The 18,556-nt window shown below is 44.0% G+C and overlaps 1 protein-coding gene across 2 annotated transcripts in view; it reads left to right on the plus strand.

Annotated features, from left to right (window-relative positions):
• The window catches only part of Copa (COPI coat complex subunit alpha), a 69,298-nt gene that overhangs the window by 45,233 nt on the left and 5,509 nt on the right, over positions 1-18,556 (plus strand). The window contains exons 15-30 of one of the 2 annotated variants that reach the window (XM_004671117.2): positions 877-1,016; positions 1,547-1,632; positions 1,723-1,888; positions 6,987-7,149; positions 7,248-7,394; positions 8,077-8,266; positions 8,373-8,468; positions 12,355-12,443; positions 13,338-13,461; positions 15,145-15,234; positions 15,401-15,510; positions 16,382-16,459; positions 16,806-16,874; positions 17,564-17,700; positions 17,973-18,159; positions 18,245-18,355. In XM_004671117.2, coding sequence (XP_004671174.1) covers positions 877-1,016; positions 1,547-1,632; positions 1,723-1,888; positions 6,987-7,149; positions 7,248-7,394; positions 8,077-8,266; positions 8,373-8,468; positions 12,355-12,443; positions 13,338-13,461; positions 15,145-15,234; positions 15,401-15,510; positions 16,382-16,459; positions 16,806-16,874; positions 17,564-17,700; positions 17,973-18,159; positions 18,245-18,355 — 1,983 coding nt within the window. The remainder of the gene's footprint in view (positions 1-876; positions 1,017-1,546; positions 1,633-1,722; positions 1,889-6,986; positions 7,150-7,247; positions 7,395-8,076; positions 8,267-8,372; positions 8,469-12,354; positions 12,444-13,337; positions 13,462-15,144; positions 15,235-15,400; positions 15,511-16,381; positions 16,460-16,805; positions 16,875-17,563; positions 17,701-17,972; positions 18,160-18,244; positions 18,356-18,556) is intronic. The other variant, XM_004671118.2, reaches the window with a different exon arrangement.

The raw sequence follows: 18,556 nt of genomic DNA on the forward strand, positions 1-18,556 counted from the left end.
AAGGGTTAAAGGTAGCCCAAGGTAATTTGGTTATGATCCTGCAACATTCCATTTCTCCATGATCATAGGAGTTCTATCAGTCCATTCAGCCTTGTTTGAAATAGATATAGTGCTTTTTGCTTTCTTTCAGGGACTTTAGTTCACAAACTAATCCTCTGGGAGGAGGGTGATTTGCTACCACCATAACTCTGGGCTTAATTACCAAGCTGAAGTCATTCTTGAGTAGAGGGACTAAACCAATGTCAAGGTGTAGGTAGATGCACCAGATGAGTAGTAGATCTCCCTCCTTGTCCTACTACCCCTAGTGGCACTTGAAATGTAACAGCCCAATAGAAAATAAGCAAAGCTCTCTCCAGAAAATATTTAACAAAGGTTTAGTCCTAGAAGTACTGTTTCCTCTCTGGTTAATTGAAAAACTCAGACAGATGAACCTCTCTAAAAACTTTATTTTCTTCTCATTACCGGAATTGAATTGCAGGCCTTGCTTATATGCTATGCAGGCACTCTAACCAAGCCGTAGCCCCAAAGGACCTCACTAAGTTGCTGCTTCTGGGCTCAGTTTATAGCCCAGGCAGGCCTTGAACTTGTAGTCTTTCTGTCTCTTTTCTGTCTCCTAAGTGACTAAGTGACAGGCCTGTGCCATGAGGCCTAGCCTTTCACGATTCCTGTTTTGTTTTGTTTTGAGAAAGAGGTTAGTAATAATAAGGTCCTAGAGTGAATCTTAGAGTGATCTACCTGATATGTTAATCACTTGGATAGGCAAACAAAATCTTCCCTAATGTATTAACAGTAAGAAACAACTGCTAAGGGACATTATCAGCTGTTACTGTCTATGTAAACTCTTCTCTGAACCCCACCTTTAATCCTTCATTTCAGCTTCTCATCAAGAATCTGAAGAATGAGATCACCAAGAAGATTCAGGTACCCAACTGTGATGAGATCTTCTATGCAGGCACAGGCAACCTCCTGCTTCGAGATGCAGATTCCATCACTCTCTTTGATGTACAACAGAAGCGGTAACGTTATAGGTGCTGCTAAGCACATAGGCTTGAGGGGACAGTGGGCATCTTGAGTAGCAGCTTTTTTCCTAAGTGAGTTTTCCATGTGGCTTGGCCACTTCTTGTATTGTAGCTCCAGTTCTGTTTCTCTCCACCTTCTCCCTTTCCCTTCTGTGGTGACTCTCCACCTTGCACATATGCTGGCGTTACAGCAAGGGGCTTGGCTCACTATTTATTTTTATAGTACTTACCTGAACAAAGAATGCTATTGGACCGTAGACTAGGAGGGACACAGAGTTGAAGAGCACTAAAGACTTATAGTCCGGTGGTGAAAACAGACACACAAATCCCTAAGAATAGGGGGAATGAGGGGCAAGGGTGAGGTAGGGAAGAGTGCACAGTGTGGGCCAGACTTTACCTCACTAACTAACCTACTGTTTAGGGAATGTTTGTTTAGTATTACACTGAGAAATTGGGGTTTACATTAATTGGAAGATGATAAGGAAATAGGGACTTCAGTCATTCATGTTTGCCATTCTTTATCTCAGGACTCTGGCATCTGTGAAGATTTCCAAAGTGAAATATGTTATCTGGTCAGCAGACATGTCCCATGTAGCACTACTGGCCAAACATGGTAAGGCTTCATTATATCCATGTTGTTGTAGAGTCCACTCCCTCCCTCCCCCCATCCCTGCCAGTCCACTGCACTCGCCCTATCCAGCAGAGCACTCATGCCCTTTGCCTCTTACAGCCATTGTGATCTGTAACCGCAAGCTGGATGCTCTGTGTAACATCCATGAGAACATTCGTGTCAAGAGTGGGGCCTGGGATGAGAGTGGGGTATTTATCTATACCACAAGCAACCACATCAAATATGCTGTTACTACTGGGTAAGTTAATTATCTGGGGTAGAGTGGGAGAAGGTGGCGTCTTGAAATCACTGGCCTGTCTCAAGAGCTTTTTCTTCATAAAGAAGCCTGAACTAGGGCTGGAGAGATGGCTTAGCGGTTAAGTGCTTGCTTGTGAAGCCTAAGAACCCCGGTTCAAGGCTGGGTTCCCCAGGACCCACGTTAGCCAGATGCACAAGGGGCCACACGCATCTGGAGTTCGTTTGCAGTGGCTGGAAGCCCTGGCGTGCCCTTCTCTTTCTTTCTCTGCCCTTTCTCTCTCTCTGTCACTCTCAAATAAGTAAATAAATAAATGAACAAAAAATAAAGAAGCCTGAACTAGTATATATGCATTAGAAGCCTCAGAATGTTCTCCCCCCCCCCCCAACTCTTTTAACCCAAATATGGAAAATAACATACATTATAAAATACTGACTGAAGGGGCTGGAGAAATGGCTCAGCAGTTAAGGTGCTTGTCTGCAAAACCTAATGACCTGAGTTCATTTCCCCAGTATCCATATAAAGCCAGATACACAAAGGGGCATGTGCATCTGGAGTTCATTTGCGGTGGCTACATGCCCTGGAGTGCCCATTCTCCCTTTCTCTCTCCTTCTTTCTCTCTTTCTACTTGCAAATAAATAAATAAAAATATTTTTAGGGCCAGGAATGGTGGCCCATGCCTGTAATTCTAGTACTTGGGAGGCAGAGGTAGAAGGATTGCTATGAGTTCAAGGCCACTCTGAAACTATACAGTGAATTCCAGGTCAGCTTGGGCCACAGTGAAACCCTACCTTGAAAAACAATATAAATGTGTGTGTGTGTGTGTGTGTGTGTGTGTGTGTGTGTGTGTGTGTGTGTTAGGGCTGGAGAGATGGCTTAGCAGTTAAGGCACTTGCCTGCGAAGCCTAAGGATCCAGGTTCAATGCCCCACTACCTATGTAACACCAGATATACAAGGTGGCACATGTGTCTGAAGTTCATTTGCAGTAGCTAGAAGCCCTGGTGTGCCAATTCTCTCATTCTATTTGCCTCTTTCTCTCTCAAATAAATTAAAATAAATAAATAAATAAATAAATAAATAAATATATATATATATATATATATATATATATATATATATATATATATGGCTGGAGAGATGGCTTAGCAGTTAAGGCGCTTACCTGAGAACCCTAAGGACCCATGTTTGACTCTATAATCCCATGTTAGCCAGGCACACAAAGGTGAGGCAAGTAAGTGCAAGGTCACACATGCCCACTAGGTGATGCAAGCATATGGCATTTGATTTCAATGGCTGAGGCCTTGGTACACCAACTCTCTCTGTATTTCTCTGTCTCTCTCACACTCTCTAAAATAAAAAAGTAAAAATAAAAAATGAATTTTAGCCAGGCGTGTTGGCGCACACCTTTAATCCCAGCACTCGGGAGGCAGAGATAGGAGGATCACCATGAGTTCGAGGCCACCCTGAGACTATATAGTGAATTCCAGGTCAGCCTGGGCTAGAGTGAGACCCTACCTCGAAAAACCAAAAAAAAAAAAAAAAAAAAGAATTTTTAAAAAAGCCAGGCATGGTGGACCATGCCTTTAATCCCAGCACTTGGAAGGCAGAGGTAGGAGAATCACTGTGAGTTTGAGACCAGCCTGAGACCACATAGTGATTCCCAGGTCAGTCTGGGCTAGAGTGAGACCCTATTTCGACCAAAATAATCATAATAATAATAATAATACTGAACATCTGTTTAACTGTCAGGTTTTAAAGACAGGCACTTTAACCACTGAGCCATCTGTCTAGCCCTGTTGGGCTATTTTTGAATACATTTTTCTTTCTCACTTTTTGTTTTTGTTTTTGTTTGTTTTTTGTTTTTTGAGGTAGGGTCTCACTCTAGCCCAGGCTTACCTGGAATTTACTATGGAGTCTCATGGTGGCCTCAAACTCATGGCAATCCTCCTACCTCTGCCTCCCTAGTGCTGGGATTAAAGGCATGCGCTTCCACATCTGGCTTTCTCACGTTTTTAATCAGCTTGTGGAACTCCACCCAAAGTAAAGGAGATCAAAAAACATAATTTTGATTGGACTACATTAAATCTGAATGTCAGTTTGAGGGTAACTATTGGCTTTACAGTAATTGATTGTCCTAATCTGATCTCACTTTCTTAGATTTTCTGAAGTTTCAGTAAAGCTTTATAGTTTTGCATTTTGGTGGTTAAATATATTAGACATTAGTAATTTTGGTTGTTGTTGTTTTTAATTTATTTTGTTTGAGAGAGAGAGAGAGGCAGATAGAGAGAATGGGCACGTCAGGGCCTTCAGGCACTACAAACAAACCCCAAACGCATGTATCTGTCTTACGTGGGATCTGGGAAATTGAACCCCAGGGTCCTTTGGCTTTGTTGGCAAGTGCCTTAGCCACTAAGCTATTTCTCCAGCCCAAAACAGTAGTTTTTAATTATAATTTGTTTTTTAAAAATATTTTATTTATTTGAGAGAGAGAGAGAGAGAGGTAGTGAGAGGGACAAAGAGAGAGAATGAGCGCACCAGGGGCATCCAGCCACTGCAGATGAACTTCAGATGCATGTGCTACCTTGCACATCTGGCTTACATGGGTCCAGGAGAATCAAACCTGGGTACTTTGGCTTTGCAGGCAAGAAGCACCTTAACCACTAAGCCATCTCTCCAGACCTTAAATATAATTTGTAAATACTTTGTATTGCATCATATTGATTTTTCTAATTTTTTTCCTGATCTCTCACTGCTGTAGCCTAGGCTGACCTGGAATTCACTGTGTAGTCTCAGGGTGGCCTCAAACTCACAGCAATATTCCTGCCTCTACCTTCTGAGTACTGGTACTAAAGGTGTGTGCCACCACACCCAACCTCTGAATTTTTTTTTTTCCTTTTAAAGAAATGCTACTTTTGTTTGTTTAAGAGCAAGAGAAAGAGGCAGAGAGGGAGAGAGAATGGCATGCCAGGGCCTCTAGCCACTGTAAGTGAACTCCAAATGTATGTACCACCTTGAGCATCTGGCTGTACGTAGGTACTGGGAAATTGAACCTGGGTCCTTTGGCTTTGCCTGCAAGCGCCTTAACTGCTAAGCCATTTCTCTAGCCCTCTCTGATTTTTTGTTTTGTTTTTTTGAGGTAGAGTCTCACTCTAGTCCAGGCTGACCTGGAATTCACTATGTAGTCTCAGAGTGGTGATCCTCCTACCTCTGCCTCCCAAGTGCTGGGATTAAAGGCATGCGCTACCATGCCCTGCTCAGAATGTGTTTTTATCACATTCCCCTCATTACTCTTCTATGTCCTTCCTACCCTGCTTCCCTTTTTGTAAGATTTTTTTTTGTGTGTTGTTTTTTTATGGGAGGGGTGTAATTTATTGGTGCACCTGGGCCTCTAGACACATGTACCACCTTGTGCACATGTGCTGCCTCGCGCTTGCATCACCTTTTACATCTGGCTTACATGGGACTTAGAGAGTCGAACTTGGGTCCTTAGGCTTCACAGGCAAGCACCTTAACTGCTACACCATCTCTCTGGCCCTGACTTGTTTAAATAAAGTTTTATGTAGCTATTGCTGACCTTAGGCTATTTAGTCAAGGCAGGTGTTGAACTCCTGATCCTCCTACCTTGGTGTCCATTTCCCAAATTGTGGGATTATAGGTACACACCACTATACCCAGCTTTGTTTTTCTTGATTACTCTAATGAGAGGTTTTGCTTATTTGCTTATCCATCTTATTCAACTTTTTTTTGTTTTTTGCTTTCCACTGTAGGGTCTCACACTAGCTCAGGCTGACCTGGAATTCTTTCACTGTGTAGTCTCAGGGTTGCCTTGAACTGTCAGCGATCCTCCTACCTCTCTTCCCAAGTGCTGGCATTAAAGGTGTGTGCCACCATGCCCAGCCCAACTTTTGATATAACTGAAATTTGCCATTTTATTTTTGTTTTGTATATTTCAGTTTCTACTGTTCGCTTTATTTTTGGCTTCTAACTCTTTCTTTGGTTTAACTCAAGTCGAATAGTAACTTTTTTGAGATAGGTACTCATTAATTTCTAATCTCTTTTGATATATGCATGTAGAACCCATTTATGTTATTATTTCTTCTAATACAGTGTATGCATGACTATAAGAATCAGATCTAAAAATTAAATTCCAAGCTCATGTCATGTCTGTTACTCAGCTCCTAGAATAATAGCTTAGGAAGAAAGATCAAAACCAGACCTAGTGACACAAGCCTGTAATCCCAGCTGCCTGGGAGGCTAAGGCAAGTTCACAAGTTCAAGATTTGTCTGGCTTATAGAGAAGTTTAGCCATAACAATTCAGCAAGACCATATCTCAAAATAGAAAATTAAAAAGGGCTTTGGTTATACTACAGTTGTAGATTGCTTGTCTAGAATGCCTGAAACCCTAGGTTTAATACCCAGTACTACCTTCCCTCGCCAGAATGATATCATCTGCTGTATCATAAAAAAAAAAAAAAAAAAAAAGAATTAAATCGGGCTGGAGAGATGACTTAGCAGTTAAGGTGAATGCCTCCTAGGCTTAAAGACCCAGGTTCAGTTTCCTAGGACCCATGTAAGCCAGATGTACAAGTGGTACATGCTTCTGGAGTTCATTTGTAGTGTCTGGAGGCCCTGGTGCACCCATTTTCTCTATTTGTACCCCCTCTAATAAATAAGTAAAAATGTTTTTTAAAAAGTAAATTCAGGGGGCTGGAGAGATGGCTTAGCGGTTAAGGTGCTTGCCTGCAAAGCCAAAGGACCTCGGCTCAATTCTCCAGGACCCACATAAGCCAGATACACAAGGGGAGTTCATTTGTAGTGGTTGCAAGCCATGGATTCATTCTCATTCTCTCTCTCTCTTTCTCTCTCTCCGTCTTTCTGTCTTTCAAATAAATAATACAATATTTTTTAAAAATAATAATAAAATATTTAAAATTTAAAAAAGTAAAATCAATTTGAATCACTTTCCAGGTACCATTGTTTATGCAACACTTGACAAAAGGGTAATAGGAGGTACAAAGCTGTCATAGTCTTGCTCATTTTATAAGCTAGATTTTCCCTCTCATTTCCTGAAAGTTGTACCTTTTATCTCCTGTTCTTAGGGACCATGGGATCATCCGAACTCTGGATTTACCCATCTATGTCACACGAGTGAAAGGCAACAATGTATATTGCCTAGACAGGGAGTGTCGTCCTCGGGTACTCACCATTGATCCCACTGAGTTCAAATTCAAGTTGGCCCTCATCAACAGAAAGTACGATGAGGTATGAAGGAAAGAGGCCTATTAGCATTAAGAGGGGTAGCACTCCTTATATTTGTATAAACAGTCTCTATTTCTTACCTACCCAACCCAAATGTCTAGGTCCTGCACATGGTGAGGAATGCCAAACTAGTCGGCCAATCAATCATTGCTTATCTGCAGAAGAAGGGCTATCCTGAAGTGGCTCTGCATTTTGTCAAGGATGAGAAAACCCGCTTTAGTCTGGCTCTGGAGTGTGGAAACATTGAGGTGAGCGGATCAGCCCAGATCCTTTTAGAGAAGGTGAGAGGGTTAGAGTGACATCAGGAAGGCATTATTCTGGGCTTGCCTCTTTAGCCAAAATGGAATTTGGGTGTTTTTAGTTAGATTGAACCATTTTCCTTTTGCTGTTTACTTGTTTCTGCTTTTTCCTATCTCTGCTTCCCTAGCATTTCTACCATTCACACTGAATTCTGTATGTAAATTCTAAGAGAAGCAAGATAGACATTTAAAAGATCTTGTTCTTTCTTGGACACTTGATTTAAGTTGCTTAGACAGAATTCTTAGTCATTGTGGAGGCCCTGAGGACATGGGCATTTGGAAGAAAGGGCTTAGGAAAGTTGATTCTCTGGTTCTGAAGTTACTTATTTATTTTTTCTGCCACTCCTGAAGCTTCTGTGGATCTTGAGAGCCAGCAGATAGGAAATCATGTAGCTTGGCAAGAACAACTCTGAGAATCAGCAACTGCTAGGTGGCTTTACTGTTACAGGAGCTTTCTGAGGAGAGTAATAGGATGTGAGACTTCTATCTCACCAGAAATAGAGGGAGCTAGTAGTGATTGCAAGTGTAGGGAGCGCCTTGGGCAGTGACGGCGGCAGCTACCGTGGCTGCAGAGGTGCTTGTTTAGAGTCATCACACCCCTGCAGTTAACACAGAACTGGGAATTCTTTAGATTGCTCTGGAAGCAGCCAAAGCCCTGGATGACAAGAACTGCTGGGAGAAGCTGGGAGAAGTGGCACTGCTACAGGGGAATCACCAGATTGTAGAAATGTGTTACCAGCGCACCAAAAACTTTGACAAACTTTCCTTCCTGTACCTTATTACTGGCAACCTGGAGAAACTTCGCAAGATGATGAAGATTGGTGAGGCCCTTAAAGGATGGGAAGTAGGGGGCTTGGCAAGAGGAGGAAGGTGAGTGAAAGAGAAAGAACTTCAGACCTAACCTGGTGTCTCATTCACTTGGTGCAGCTGAGATCCGAAAGGACATGAGTGGCCATTATCAGAATGCCCTATATCTGGGTGACGTGTCCGAGCGGGTACGGATCCTGAAGAACTGTGGACAGAGTAAGCATCTCTCCAGGAGTCACTAGCTCCTCTTGAGCCTTTGGATGTACCCTCTCTTCATGTTGAGTTACTCATGTATAGTGGTTGAAAATGGCCCTCCCTTCCCCCTCCAGGAGAAATGACATGTTCATAAACTCAGAAAACTTCCAACATCAAAGTGGAGGTGGAGAGCCAACACCTGTAGTCAGTCAAGTGAAGCTAGAGGATCATTGCTTCTAAGGCAGACACCCTATTAAATGCTTAAAGGTTTCACAAATTATTTATCCATGTATGTTTAAGAGACTTTGGGGGGGGTGGTTTCAAGGTAGGGTTTTGCTGTAGCCCAGGCTAATCTGGAATTCACTATATAATCTCAGGCTGGCCTTGAACTCAAAGCAATCCTCCTACCTCATACTCCTGAGTGCTGGATTAAAGATGTGTGCCACCGTACCTGACAAGAGACTTTTTTAGAGAATTTACTATAGGGGGTTAAGAAGATGGCTCAGTTAGAGAGACTTGTTGACAAAGCCTGCTGGGTTTGATTCCCCAATACCCAAGTAAAGCCAGATGCAAAGAGTAGCATGTTCATCTGGAGTTCGTTTCTAGTGGCAAGAGGCCATGAGGTACCTATTCTCTCTGTGTCTTTCTGTATGTCTCTCTTTCTCTCTTTCTACTTGAACATAAATAAATAAAAATGTTACAACCAGGCATGGTGGTGCACACCTTTAATCCCAACACTCAGGAGTCAGAGGTAGGAGGATCATCATGAGTTCAAGACCAGCCTGGAGCCACAGAGTGCATTCCAGGTAAGCCCAGGTTAGCATGAGACCCTACCTTGAAAAACCAAAAGGAAAAAAGAAAGGAAGGAAGGAAGGAAGAAAATAAATTGAGGGCTGGAGAGATGGCTTAGCAGTTAAGGTGATTGCCTGCAAAGCCAAAGGACCTTGGTTCGATTTCCCAGGACCCACATAAGCCAGATGCACAAGGTGGTGCATATGTCCGGAGTTTGTTTGCAGTGGCTGGAGGTCCTGGTGTGCCATTTCTCCCTCTCCCCCCCCAGAAAGAAAGAACGAATGAAGAAAGAAAGAAAGTTAGCTGAGATGGGCCAGGATACTAGTAGTAGGAGAGTTAGCAGTGTTTAGACATGGGATACATTTTGGAGGGAGGAGCAGTATGAATTTAATTAGAGTGCTGGATGTAAGGCTGGGTGTAATCTCAGCTCTCAAAGCAGAGGCAAGAAGTTAGCTTCAGAGTTCAAAGCCAAACTGGTCTTCTACATAGCAAGACCCAGCTCAAGAAAAAATGGCACGCTCTCTCTTTTTTAAAAATAAACTAATAGAGCCAGATGTGGTGGCATACCCTTTAATCCCAACATTTAGGAGGAAGAGGTAGGAAGATTGCCATGAATTTGAGGCTATGCTAAGACTGCATAGTGAATTCCAGGTCAACCTGGGCTAGAGCGAAAACCTACCTTGAAAAACCAAAATAAATAAATGGCTTGGAGAGATGGCTTAGCAGTTAAGGCACTTGCCTGTAAAGCCAAAGGACCCAAGTTTGATTTCCCAGGACCCACACAAGCCAGATGCACAAGGTGGCACATGTGTTTGGTGTTAGTTTGCAGCAGCTAAAGGCCCTGTGATCCCATTCTCTCTCTCTCTGTCTCTGTTTCTATTCATCTGCCTCTTTCTTTCTCTCTCTCATCTCAAATAAATAAGATAAATTTAAAAACCAAATTTAAGTGGCCTGGAGAGATGGCTTAGTGGCCAAGGAGCTTGCCTGCAAAGCCTAAGAACCCAGGTTTAGTACTCCAGTACCCATGAAAGCCAGATGCACAAGGTGGCACATGTGTCTGGAATCAGTTTGCAGTAGCTGGAGGCCCTGGTGAGTCCATGTTCATTCTGTCTTTCTCCTCTATCTATCTATCTGCCTCTTTCTCAAATCAATCGATAATTTTTTTTGAAGTACTAGATGTTGGGTGTGATAGGAGTTAGGCATAAATCCAAGGTTGTCATTAATATTGATGATAGATTATAAAGGTAATAACTATATTTGTTATGAATTCATTATTGTCTAACAAATTTCTCTAAAACTTAGTACAGGTCTTTGAACATTTGTGATTGAAAATCCAAAGTAAAATGCTCCAAACCTCAAAACTTTTTTTTTTTAATTAATTATTTATTTATTTGAGAGCAACAGACAGAGAGAAAGACACATAGAGGGAGAGAGAGAGAATGGGCGCGCCAGGGCTTCCAGCCACTGCAAACGAACTCCAGATGCGTGCGCCCCCTTGTGCATCTGGCTGACGTGGGACCTGGGGAACTGAATCTCGAACTGGGGTCCTTAGGCTTCACAGGCAAGTGCTTAACTGCTAAGCCATCTCTCCAGCCCCCTCAAAACTTTTTTTGTTTGTTTTTTGAGGTAGGATCTCACTCTAGCTCAGGCTGACCTGGAATTCACTATGTTGTCTGTACTCTCAGGGTAGACTCGAACTCATAGTGATCCATCTACCCCTGCCTCCCAAGTGCTGGAATTAAAGGCATGCACCACCATGCCTGGTAAGACTTTTTTGATTCCACTTGTGGCCAGGGCCTGTTTTCTTAGGCCCTTGGAGCTCCCCATTTTCTAAAATACTTTTTGGGTTTTTTTGTTGTTTGTTTGTTTTATTTTTTGAAGTAGGGTCTCACTCTGGCCCAGGCTGACCTGGAATTCACTATGGAGGCTCAGGGTGGCCTTGAACTCATGGGGATCCTCCTACCTCTGCCTCCCAAGTGCTGGGATTAAAGGCATGCGCCACCATGCCTGACATATTTTATTTATCTGACAGAAAGAAAGGGGCAGAGAGAGAGAGAAAAAAAAAAATGGGTGCACCAGGGCCTCGAGCCACTACAAACTCCAGTCACCTTATATAGCTGGCATACATGAGAACTGGGGAATCAAACCTGGGTCCTTCTCAGGCAAGTACCTTAACCACTAAGCCACTTCTCCAGCCCCTTCCCCTCTTTTGTTTCTGTTTGAAAGCTTTACCTTCTTTATCCATGTCTTTGGCACCTGCCCTTTAGTGCTTCCTGCCACCTTCACAACCCAACATGGGGCCTGCCACTCCTTCCCCAGCTATAGTTTATAAATATTTATTTAAGAAAGAGACTTTGCGTACCAGGGCCTTCAACTACTGCAAAAGAATTCCAGACACATGTGCCACCTTGTACATCTGGCTTACATGGGTCCTGGGGAATCTAACCTGGGTCCTTGAGCTTTTCAGGCAAGCACCTTATCTACTAAGCCATCTCTCCAGCTCCCCCCCCCCATCCCCATTATAATTTAAAGCTACAAACATGGGCGCATGAGTTGCCGTGAGTTTGAGGCCAGCCTGAGACCATATGGTGAATTCCAGGCCAGCTTGAACTAGAGCAATACTCAACCTCAAAAACAAACTACCAACATGTCTTCTCTTGCATTTGGAACATGGTTTAGCTCTGGCTCGGTGTTTCTCATAAGCTGCAGTCAAGGTGTTGGCCAGAACTACAGACATTTAAGGCCCACTAGGCAAGAGTCCATTTCCATACTCACATGGGTGTGGGCATTGCTCAGTTCTTGCTCTCTCTTGCCTGGAAGATGGCCTTATCTTTCCATGTTGGCTTCTTCATTATGCAATTCCCAATGTGGCAGTTAGTTAACTCCCAGAGAACTTGAGCAAGAGGGCATCCAAGATAGAAGGCACAGTCGTTATTAGCTAATCTTGAACATGCCATGTCATCACTTGCCATGCTTTTCCATTAAACCTAGTTAATGACTCCAACTCACACTTGAGGGTTGGTTAATTAGCTAAGCATTAGGAGTCCCTGAATCTACCAGAGCCACACTCCCTTGGAATTAGACCTATACCACAAATTCCATCTTTTTTCTACAGAGTCCCTGGCCTATCTCACAGCTGCTACCCATGGCTTAGATGAAGAAGCTGAGAGCCTAAAGGAGACATTTGACCCAGAGAAGGAGACAGTAAGTATTATGCAGTGTCTCTAATTACAAGATTAACTTAGATCTTGGGACAATTTAAACTGTAAGTTTCATTCTACACCAAGTTAAAGAGGCTTAGAAATAAAAGTTCAAAAGACAGCCAGGCCTTTAATCCAGCACTTGGTAGGAGAGGTAGGGTTACTGTAAGTTCGAGGCCACCCTGAGTCTACACAGTGAATTCCTGGTCAGCCTGGGCTAAAGTGAAACCCTACCTTTAAGAAAAAGGGCTGAAGCCGGGCATGGTGGTGCACGCCTTTAATCCCAGCACTCCGGAGACAGTGGTAGGAGGATCGCCGTGAATTTGAGGCCACCCTGAGACTACATAGTGAATTCCAGGTCAGCCTGAGCTAGAGTGAAACCCTACCTCGAAAAACCAAGAAAAGGGGGTGGGGGGGCTGGAGAGATGGTTTAGTGGTTAAGCGCTTGCCTGTGAAGCCTAAGGACCCTGGTTCGGGTCTCAATTTCCCAGGATCCACATAAGCCAGATGCACAAGACAACGCATGCATCTGGAGTTCGTTTGCAGTGGCTGGAGGCCCTGGCATGCCCTTCTCTATCTTTCTGTCTCTTTCTCTGTCTGTCTTCTGTCACTCTCAAATAAATAATTTTTTAAAAATTAATAAATGATAAGTTCAAAGGAAGCTGGGTGTGGTGCCACCACATCTTTAATCCCAGCACTAGGGACCCAGAGATAGGAGAATTGCCATAAGTTCAAAGTCACCCTGAGATTACATAGTGAATTCCAGGTCAGCCAGGGCTAAAGCAAGACCCTACCTCAAAAAAAAACAGAAAAGAAAGAAGAGTTCAAAGGAGCCACCATATCCAGTATGACTCCTGAAAACTGCTCATGGTTAACCTATTTTTTTTCCACCCCTCAGATTCCAGACATAGACCCTAATGCCAAACTGCTCCAGCCGCCTGCACCTATCATGCCATTAGATACCAATTGGCCCTTATTAACTGTGTCCAAAGGATTCTTTGAAGGCTCCATTGCCAGCAAGGGTAAGTACCTGTACTTCCTATAGCACTTGGCATTGGTGGTTTCATTTTTTCTTTCTTTCTTTTTTTTCCTTTTTTGGCTTTTCGAGGTAGGGTCTTGCTTTGGCCCAGGATGACCTGGAATTAATTCACTAGTCTCAGGGTGGCCTCGAACTCGTGGCAACCCTTCCTCTGTCCCCCAAATGCTGAGATTAAAGGCATATGCCACCACACCCGGATTTATATATTTTTTAATTTTTTATTTTATTTATATTTACTTTTTGAGTCAGGGTCTTGCTCTAGCCCTACCTGGCCTGGAACTTACTCTGTAGCCCAGTTAGGATTTGAACACATAGAGGTCCTTCTACCTCAGCCTTCCAAGTGTGGAAATTAGAAGCATGGGCCACCAGACCCAGCTGTGTTGCTAATTAATAGGAAGAACTAGCCTAGACTATACTCTAACAGTTCTATCTGTCCTTGTCTGTGTGAAGCTTCCTAGAGCACCAGCATGCCAGATGGAGCTGGGGCCCAGTCCTACAGGTTGAAGAGAGGCCTTTGAGGTCATTAAAGACAAGTTGAGCCAGGTGTAGTGGTGACACACCTGTAAATCCTAGACTTTGGAAAGTGGAAGCAGGAGTTCAAAGCTAGCCATCCTAGGGTACATAGTAAGCCTGGACCACATGCGGCCATGTCTCAAAAACGAAGGGGAGAGAAAAAGAGAGCTGAGGAGATGCCTTAGGGAGTAAAGGTGCTTGTTGCGAAGCACGCCAGCCCAACTTAGATTCCCCAGTGATTCCCCAATACCCACATAAGCCAAATTGAGAAAGTGACACATGCATCTGGAGTTCACTTGCAGCTGCAAAAGACCATGGTGCACACATGTGTTCTTTCTCTCACACAAATTAATTAAAAAAAAAAAAAAGTATGTTTCAAAAAGAAAGAGGGGCTGGAGAGATGGTTCAGGGGCAGGCACTTACCTGCAAAGCCTAATGACCTGGGCTCCATTCCCTAGTGCACACATAAAGCCAGGAGCACCAAGTGGCGCTTGCATCTGCAGTTTGTTTTCAGCTGCTGGAGATCCTGGCTTGCCCATTTTCTTCTTTCTACCTCTCTCTGTGCTTGCAAATAAATAAAGATACAAAAGAATAAAGGGGCTGGGTGGGGGATGCATACACCTTTAATCTCAGCACTTGGGAGGCAGAGGTAGGAGGATGTCCATGAGTTTGAGGCCACCCTGAGACTACATAGTGAATTCCAGGTCAGCCTGGGCTAGAGTGAGACCCTGCCTCGGAAAACCAAAAGGAAAAGAGAGCTGCCTGTGGTAGTGCACACCTTTAATCTCAGCACTCAGGAGGCAGAGGGAAGAGGATTACTATGAGTTCCAGGTCAGCCTGGGCTACAGTGAGACCCTACCTCAGAATAAACAGAGAAAGAAAGTTAAAAGAAGAAAGAAAGAGGAGAGGAGGGAGGGAGAAAGGAAAGGAGGAAAGCATGTGTATAGAAGAGAACCTGAGCGCAAATACTGCCTTTTGTTTCTTTGGAGAATAACAGATAAAGTGCATCTTTTGAAGTTCAGTTAGCAGTTCCTAAGTTAACCACACATATTCCTAAGGACACAGTCATGGATATCTACGTCCAAAAGTATGCGCATTGCAAGACACGCTAGGCTAGGCGATAACCAGCTCCTTTCTGTTCTGGTTCTGGTAGGGAAAGGAGGAGCACTGGCTGCTGACATTGACATTGACACTGTTGGTGCTGAGGGCTGGGGAGAAGACGCAGAGCTACAGCTCGATGAAGGTAAGAGCGCTGTTTGAGATGACAGACTACATGGATTTAGCTAGTTGAGGGGCAGTCTTCAAGGCTTCTAACCCACAGAACCCATTTGGATCCTACCATTGTACTTTCCTTTAGCTAAGAGTGCGCTACTACCCAAGTCTGTGTTGATCATGGATTTTCCTTCCAGATGGGTTTGTGGAGGCCACAGAAGGTTTAGGGGATGATGCTCTTGGCAAGGGACAGGAAGAAGGAGGTGGTTGGGATGTAGAAGAAGATCTGGAGCTCCCACCTGAGCTGGTATGTAAAACTGTTATCCTTGGGAAGTTATCCCTTTTCTCTGTGAAGACTAGTGGCTCTGTCATACCCACACCTGTCTGGGAGTCTCCACAAGGGAGGGATCTACTCCTGTCTAATGCCTATCTTCCATTTGAAAGAGAAAGGAAGATGAGATAATCAGGGTGGTGCCAGCACAGTTTATGGAAAAGCAACAAGTTTTTAAAATATGAATTAGAGCTTTTGGTATGTCATGTTGTTACTGGTGGGGTGGCTCCTGTTGTGGGGTTCTTCTCCCACATCCTTTTCCCCCAACAGGCTAGGAAATAAGGTCAATGTTTATGTTGGATTCCTCAGAATGCATGCCTAAGCACCTTTTCCTTGATTGGTTTGTTTTGTTTTATTATCATAATAGGGTCTTGCTCTAGTCCAGGGTGGCCTCGAACTCGCAGCAGTCCCAATCCTCCTACCTCTAAGACATGTGTCACCATGCCTGGCTCTAAGCAGCCTTTTAAAATGTTTTAACTAGGCTGGGCGTGGTGGCACACGCCTTAATCCCAGCACTGAGGAGGCAGAGGTAGAAGGATCACCATGAGTTCAAGGCCATAGTGAATTCCAGGTCAGCCTGAGCTAGAGTGAGACCCTACCTCAAAAACCCCCCCAAAAAAGATGTCTTACTTTGGGGGCTAGGGACACAGCTCAGTAAGTGAAGTGCTTGTGTAGTACGCCTGAAGTCCTGGGCTCCATTCCTAGCACTGTAAACCAGGTGTGGAGTGTAATCCCAACACTGGAGGTGAAAGCTGGGGGATCACCCTGGCTACAGAGAGGGTTCAATGCCACACTGGGGTACTTGAGGTCCTGGATAAATAAATAAAATTACTGCTTTTTTCTCTAGGATATACCTTCTGGCACAGCTGGTGGTGCTGAAGATGGGTTCTTTGTGCCCCCAACCAAGGGAACAAGCCCAGCTCAGGTAAGCAGGAAAATACAGCCAAATGGAGATGAGGATTCCTAAGCTGGCTAATGCTTGATTCATGGGGAAGAAGTAGTGGGTACTTGACAATTTGAAAAGAGAAAAGGCAGTATTTCTCGTGGATTGGCTTTTCTGTTTCTTTTTTAAATATATGTATTATCAAGTAGAGAGAGAATGGGCACCAGGGCCTCTAGTCACTGTAAACAAACTCCAGATGCATGTGCTGCTTTGTGTATTTGGCTTTATGTGATACTATGGGATCGAAACTGAGTCATCAGGCTTTGTAGGCAAGTGCCTTAACCACTGAACAATCTCTCCAGCCCTGGATTTTCTGTTTTATTATTAGATCTGGTGCAATAACTCTCAGCTTCCAGTTGATCACATCCTGGCAGGCTCTTTTGAAACAGCCATGCGGGTAAGTCTTGAAGTAACCTTGGCCCTTTCTCTTGAATGTGCCTAGCCCAGAGTCTCAAAGGGATGGTGACATCTCTTCAACCAAATGGAAAGGATCTGACTGACTCAAAAGGACGGAAGTAGAGAAAGTGAGAACAGGTGCACCAGGGTGTCTAGCCACTGCAAAGAAACTCCAGATGCATGCGCCATCTTGTACATTTGGCATTATGTGGGCACAGGGGAACCAAACTTGGGTCCTTAGGCTTTGTAGGCAAGTGCCTTAACCACTGAACCATCTCTCCAGCCCCAGGAACCTATTTTGTAAGGGCTTCCTCTTACCTGCTTCCATTAGCCCTGGGATCACGTCTGCTGTAACCTTTTAAGATGGACCCTTCAGCTATTTCCTCGTCTTTATTCACAGCCTGCTCTCTAGCTCATGTTAATGAAATCAGCACCCCTTCCTGTGACAGGTGTATACTTTGAACACCAAGTCGTGTTGTAACAACAGTAATAACTACAGCAACCACTAATATTTATTTAATATCACTGTCTGCCAAGACTATTATTCAATACTTTAAATAAAGCTGATTATATAATTAAATGTATTTTACTAAGAGAAAGCAATACAAAAGAGTTAAGTACATTGCCTAAGTTCAAGTAATGTTTAACTGGCAGTGCCCAAATCCATGTTTCCTTCTTCCTATGTTCTAGCTTCTTCATGACCAGGTAGGCGTAATCCAGTTTGGCCCCTATAAGCAGCTGTTCCTGCAGACATTTGCTCGAGGCCGTACCGCCTACCAAGCTCTTCCCTGCTTGCCTTCCATGTATAGTTACCCTAATCGCAATTGGTAAGTCCCTTGCTCCATGCTTCCGCCTGTTCTGAGTTGGAAGTAGCTACTTCAGATGGTAGTCTCAGTTACACAGAATTGTCTCAAGGCTAAGGTTCCCTAATAGGAAAGATCTTTGGTTAGTTACTGCAGTGTTTGGTTTATACCTGCTGCCTTCCTGATCCCCAGCTACTTTCACAGTAGCGAGTCTGTGATCATGCTTTTCAGAAAGAGAACATGAGTCCTAGTTGGCCGTTGACTATTCTGTTTCCTACCTGTTGTTCTCTGTCCAGGAAGGATGCAGGGCTAAAGAATGGTGTGCCAGCCGTGGGCCTGAAGCTCAATGACCTTATCCAGCGGCTACAGCTCTGCTACCAGCTCACCACAGTTGGCAAATTTGAGGAGGCTGTGGAGAAATTCCGCTCCATCCTGCTCAGTGTGCCACTTCTTGTTGTGGACAATAAGCAGGAGATCGCAGAGGTACGAGGGGTCTAGCCACTTGTCCCAATCCTAGGCACTCCCGTATTCTGGTTTTTGTACCACAACTTCCTCTGCAACTCTCCAGGCCCAGCAGCTTATCACCATATGCCGGGAATACATTGTGGGTTTGTCCATGGAAATAGAAAGGAAGAAGCTGCCCAAAGAGACTCTAGACCAGCAGAAGCGCATCTGTGAGGTAAGATCCATGGATTCTTGAGCATTGCAAAGGCATCCTCCCCTCAACACTCCATTACATCTAAGTTCTTTGGTTCCAAAGTACTTTGGCTTTGGGGTAGGAAAAAAAAATGGGTCTGTTTCTATGAAGAGAGGCTACATTTCCCCTCTTCCTCCATTATCTCCAGCCTTGTCTTATTGGTAGGTCCTCTATACCTAGGGA

Source organism: Jaculus jaculus, chromosome 1 (genome assembly GCF_020740685.1).
Source record: "Jaculus jaculus isolate mJacJac1 chromosome 1, mJacJac1.mat.Y.cur, whole genome shotgun sequence".
In the NCBI taxonomy this organism is placed as follows: Eukaryota; Metazoa; Chordata; class Mammalia; order Rodentia; family Dipodidae; genus Jaculus; species Jaculus jaculus.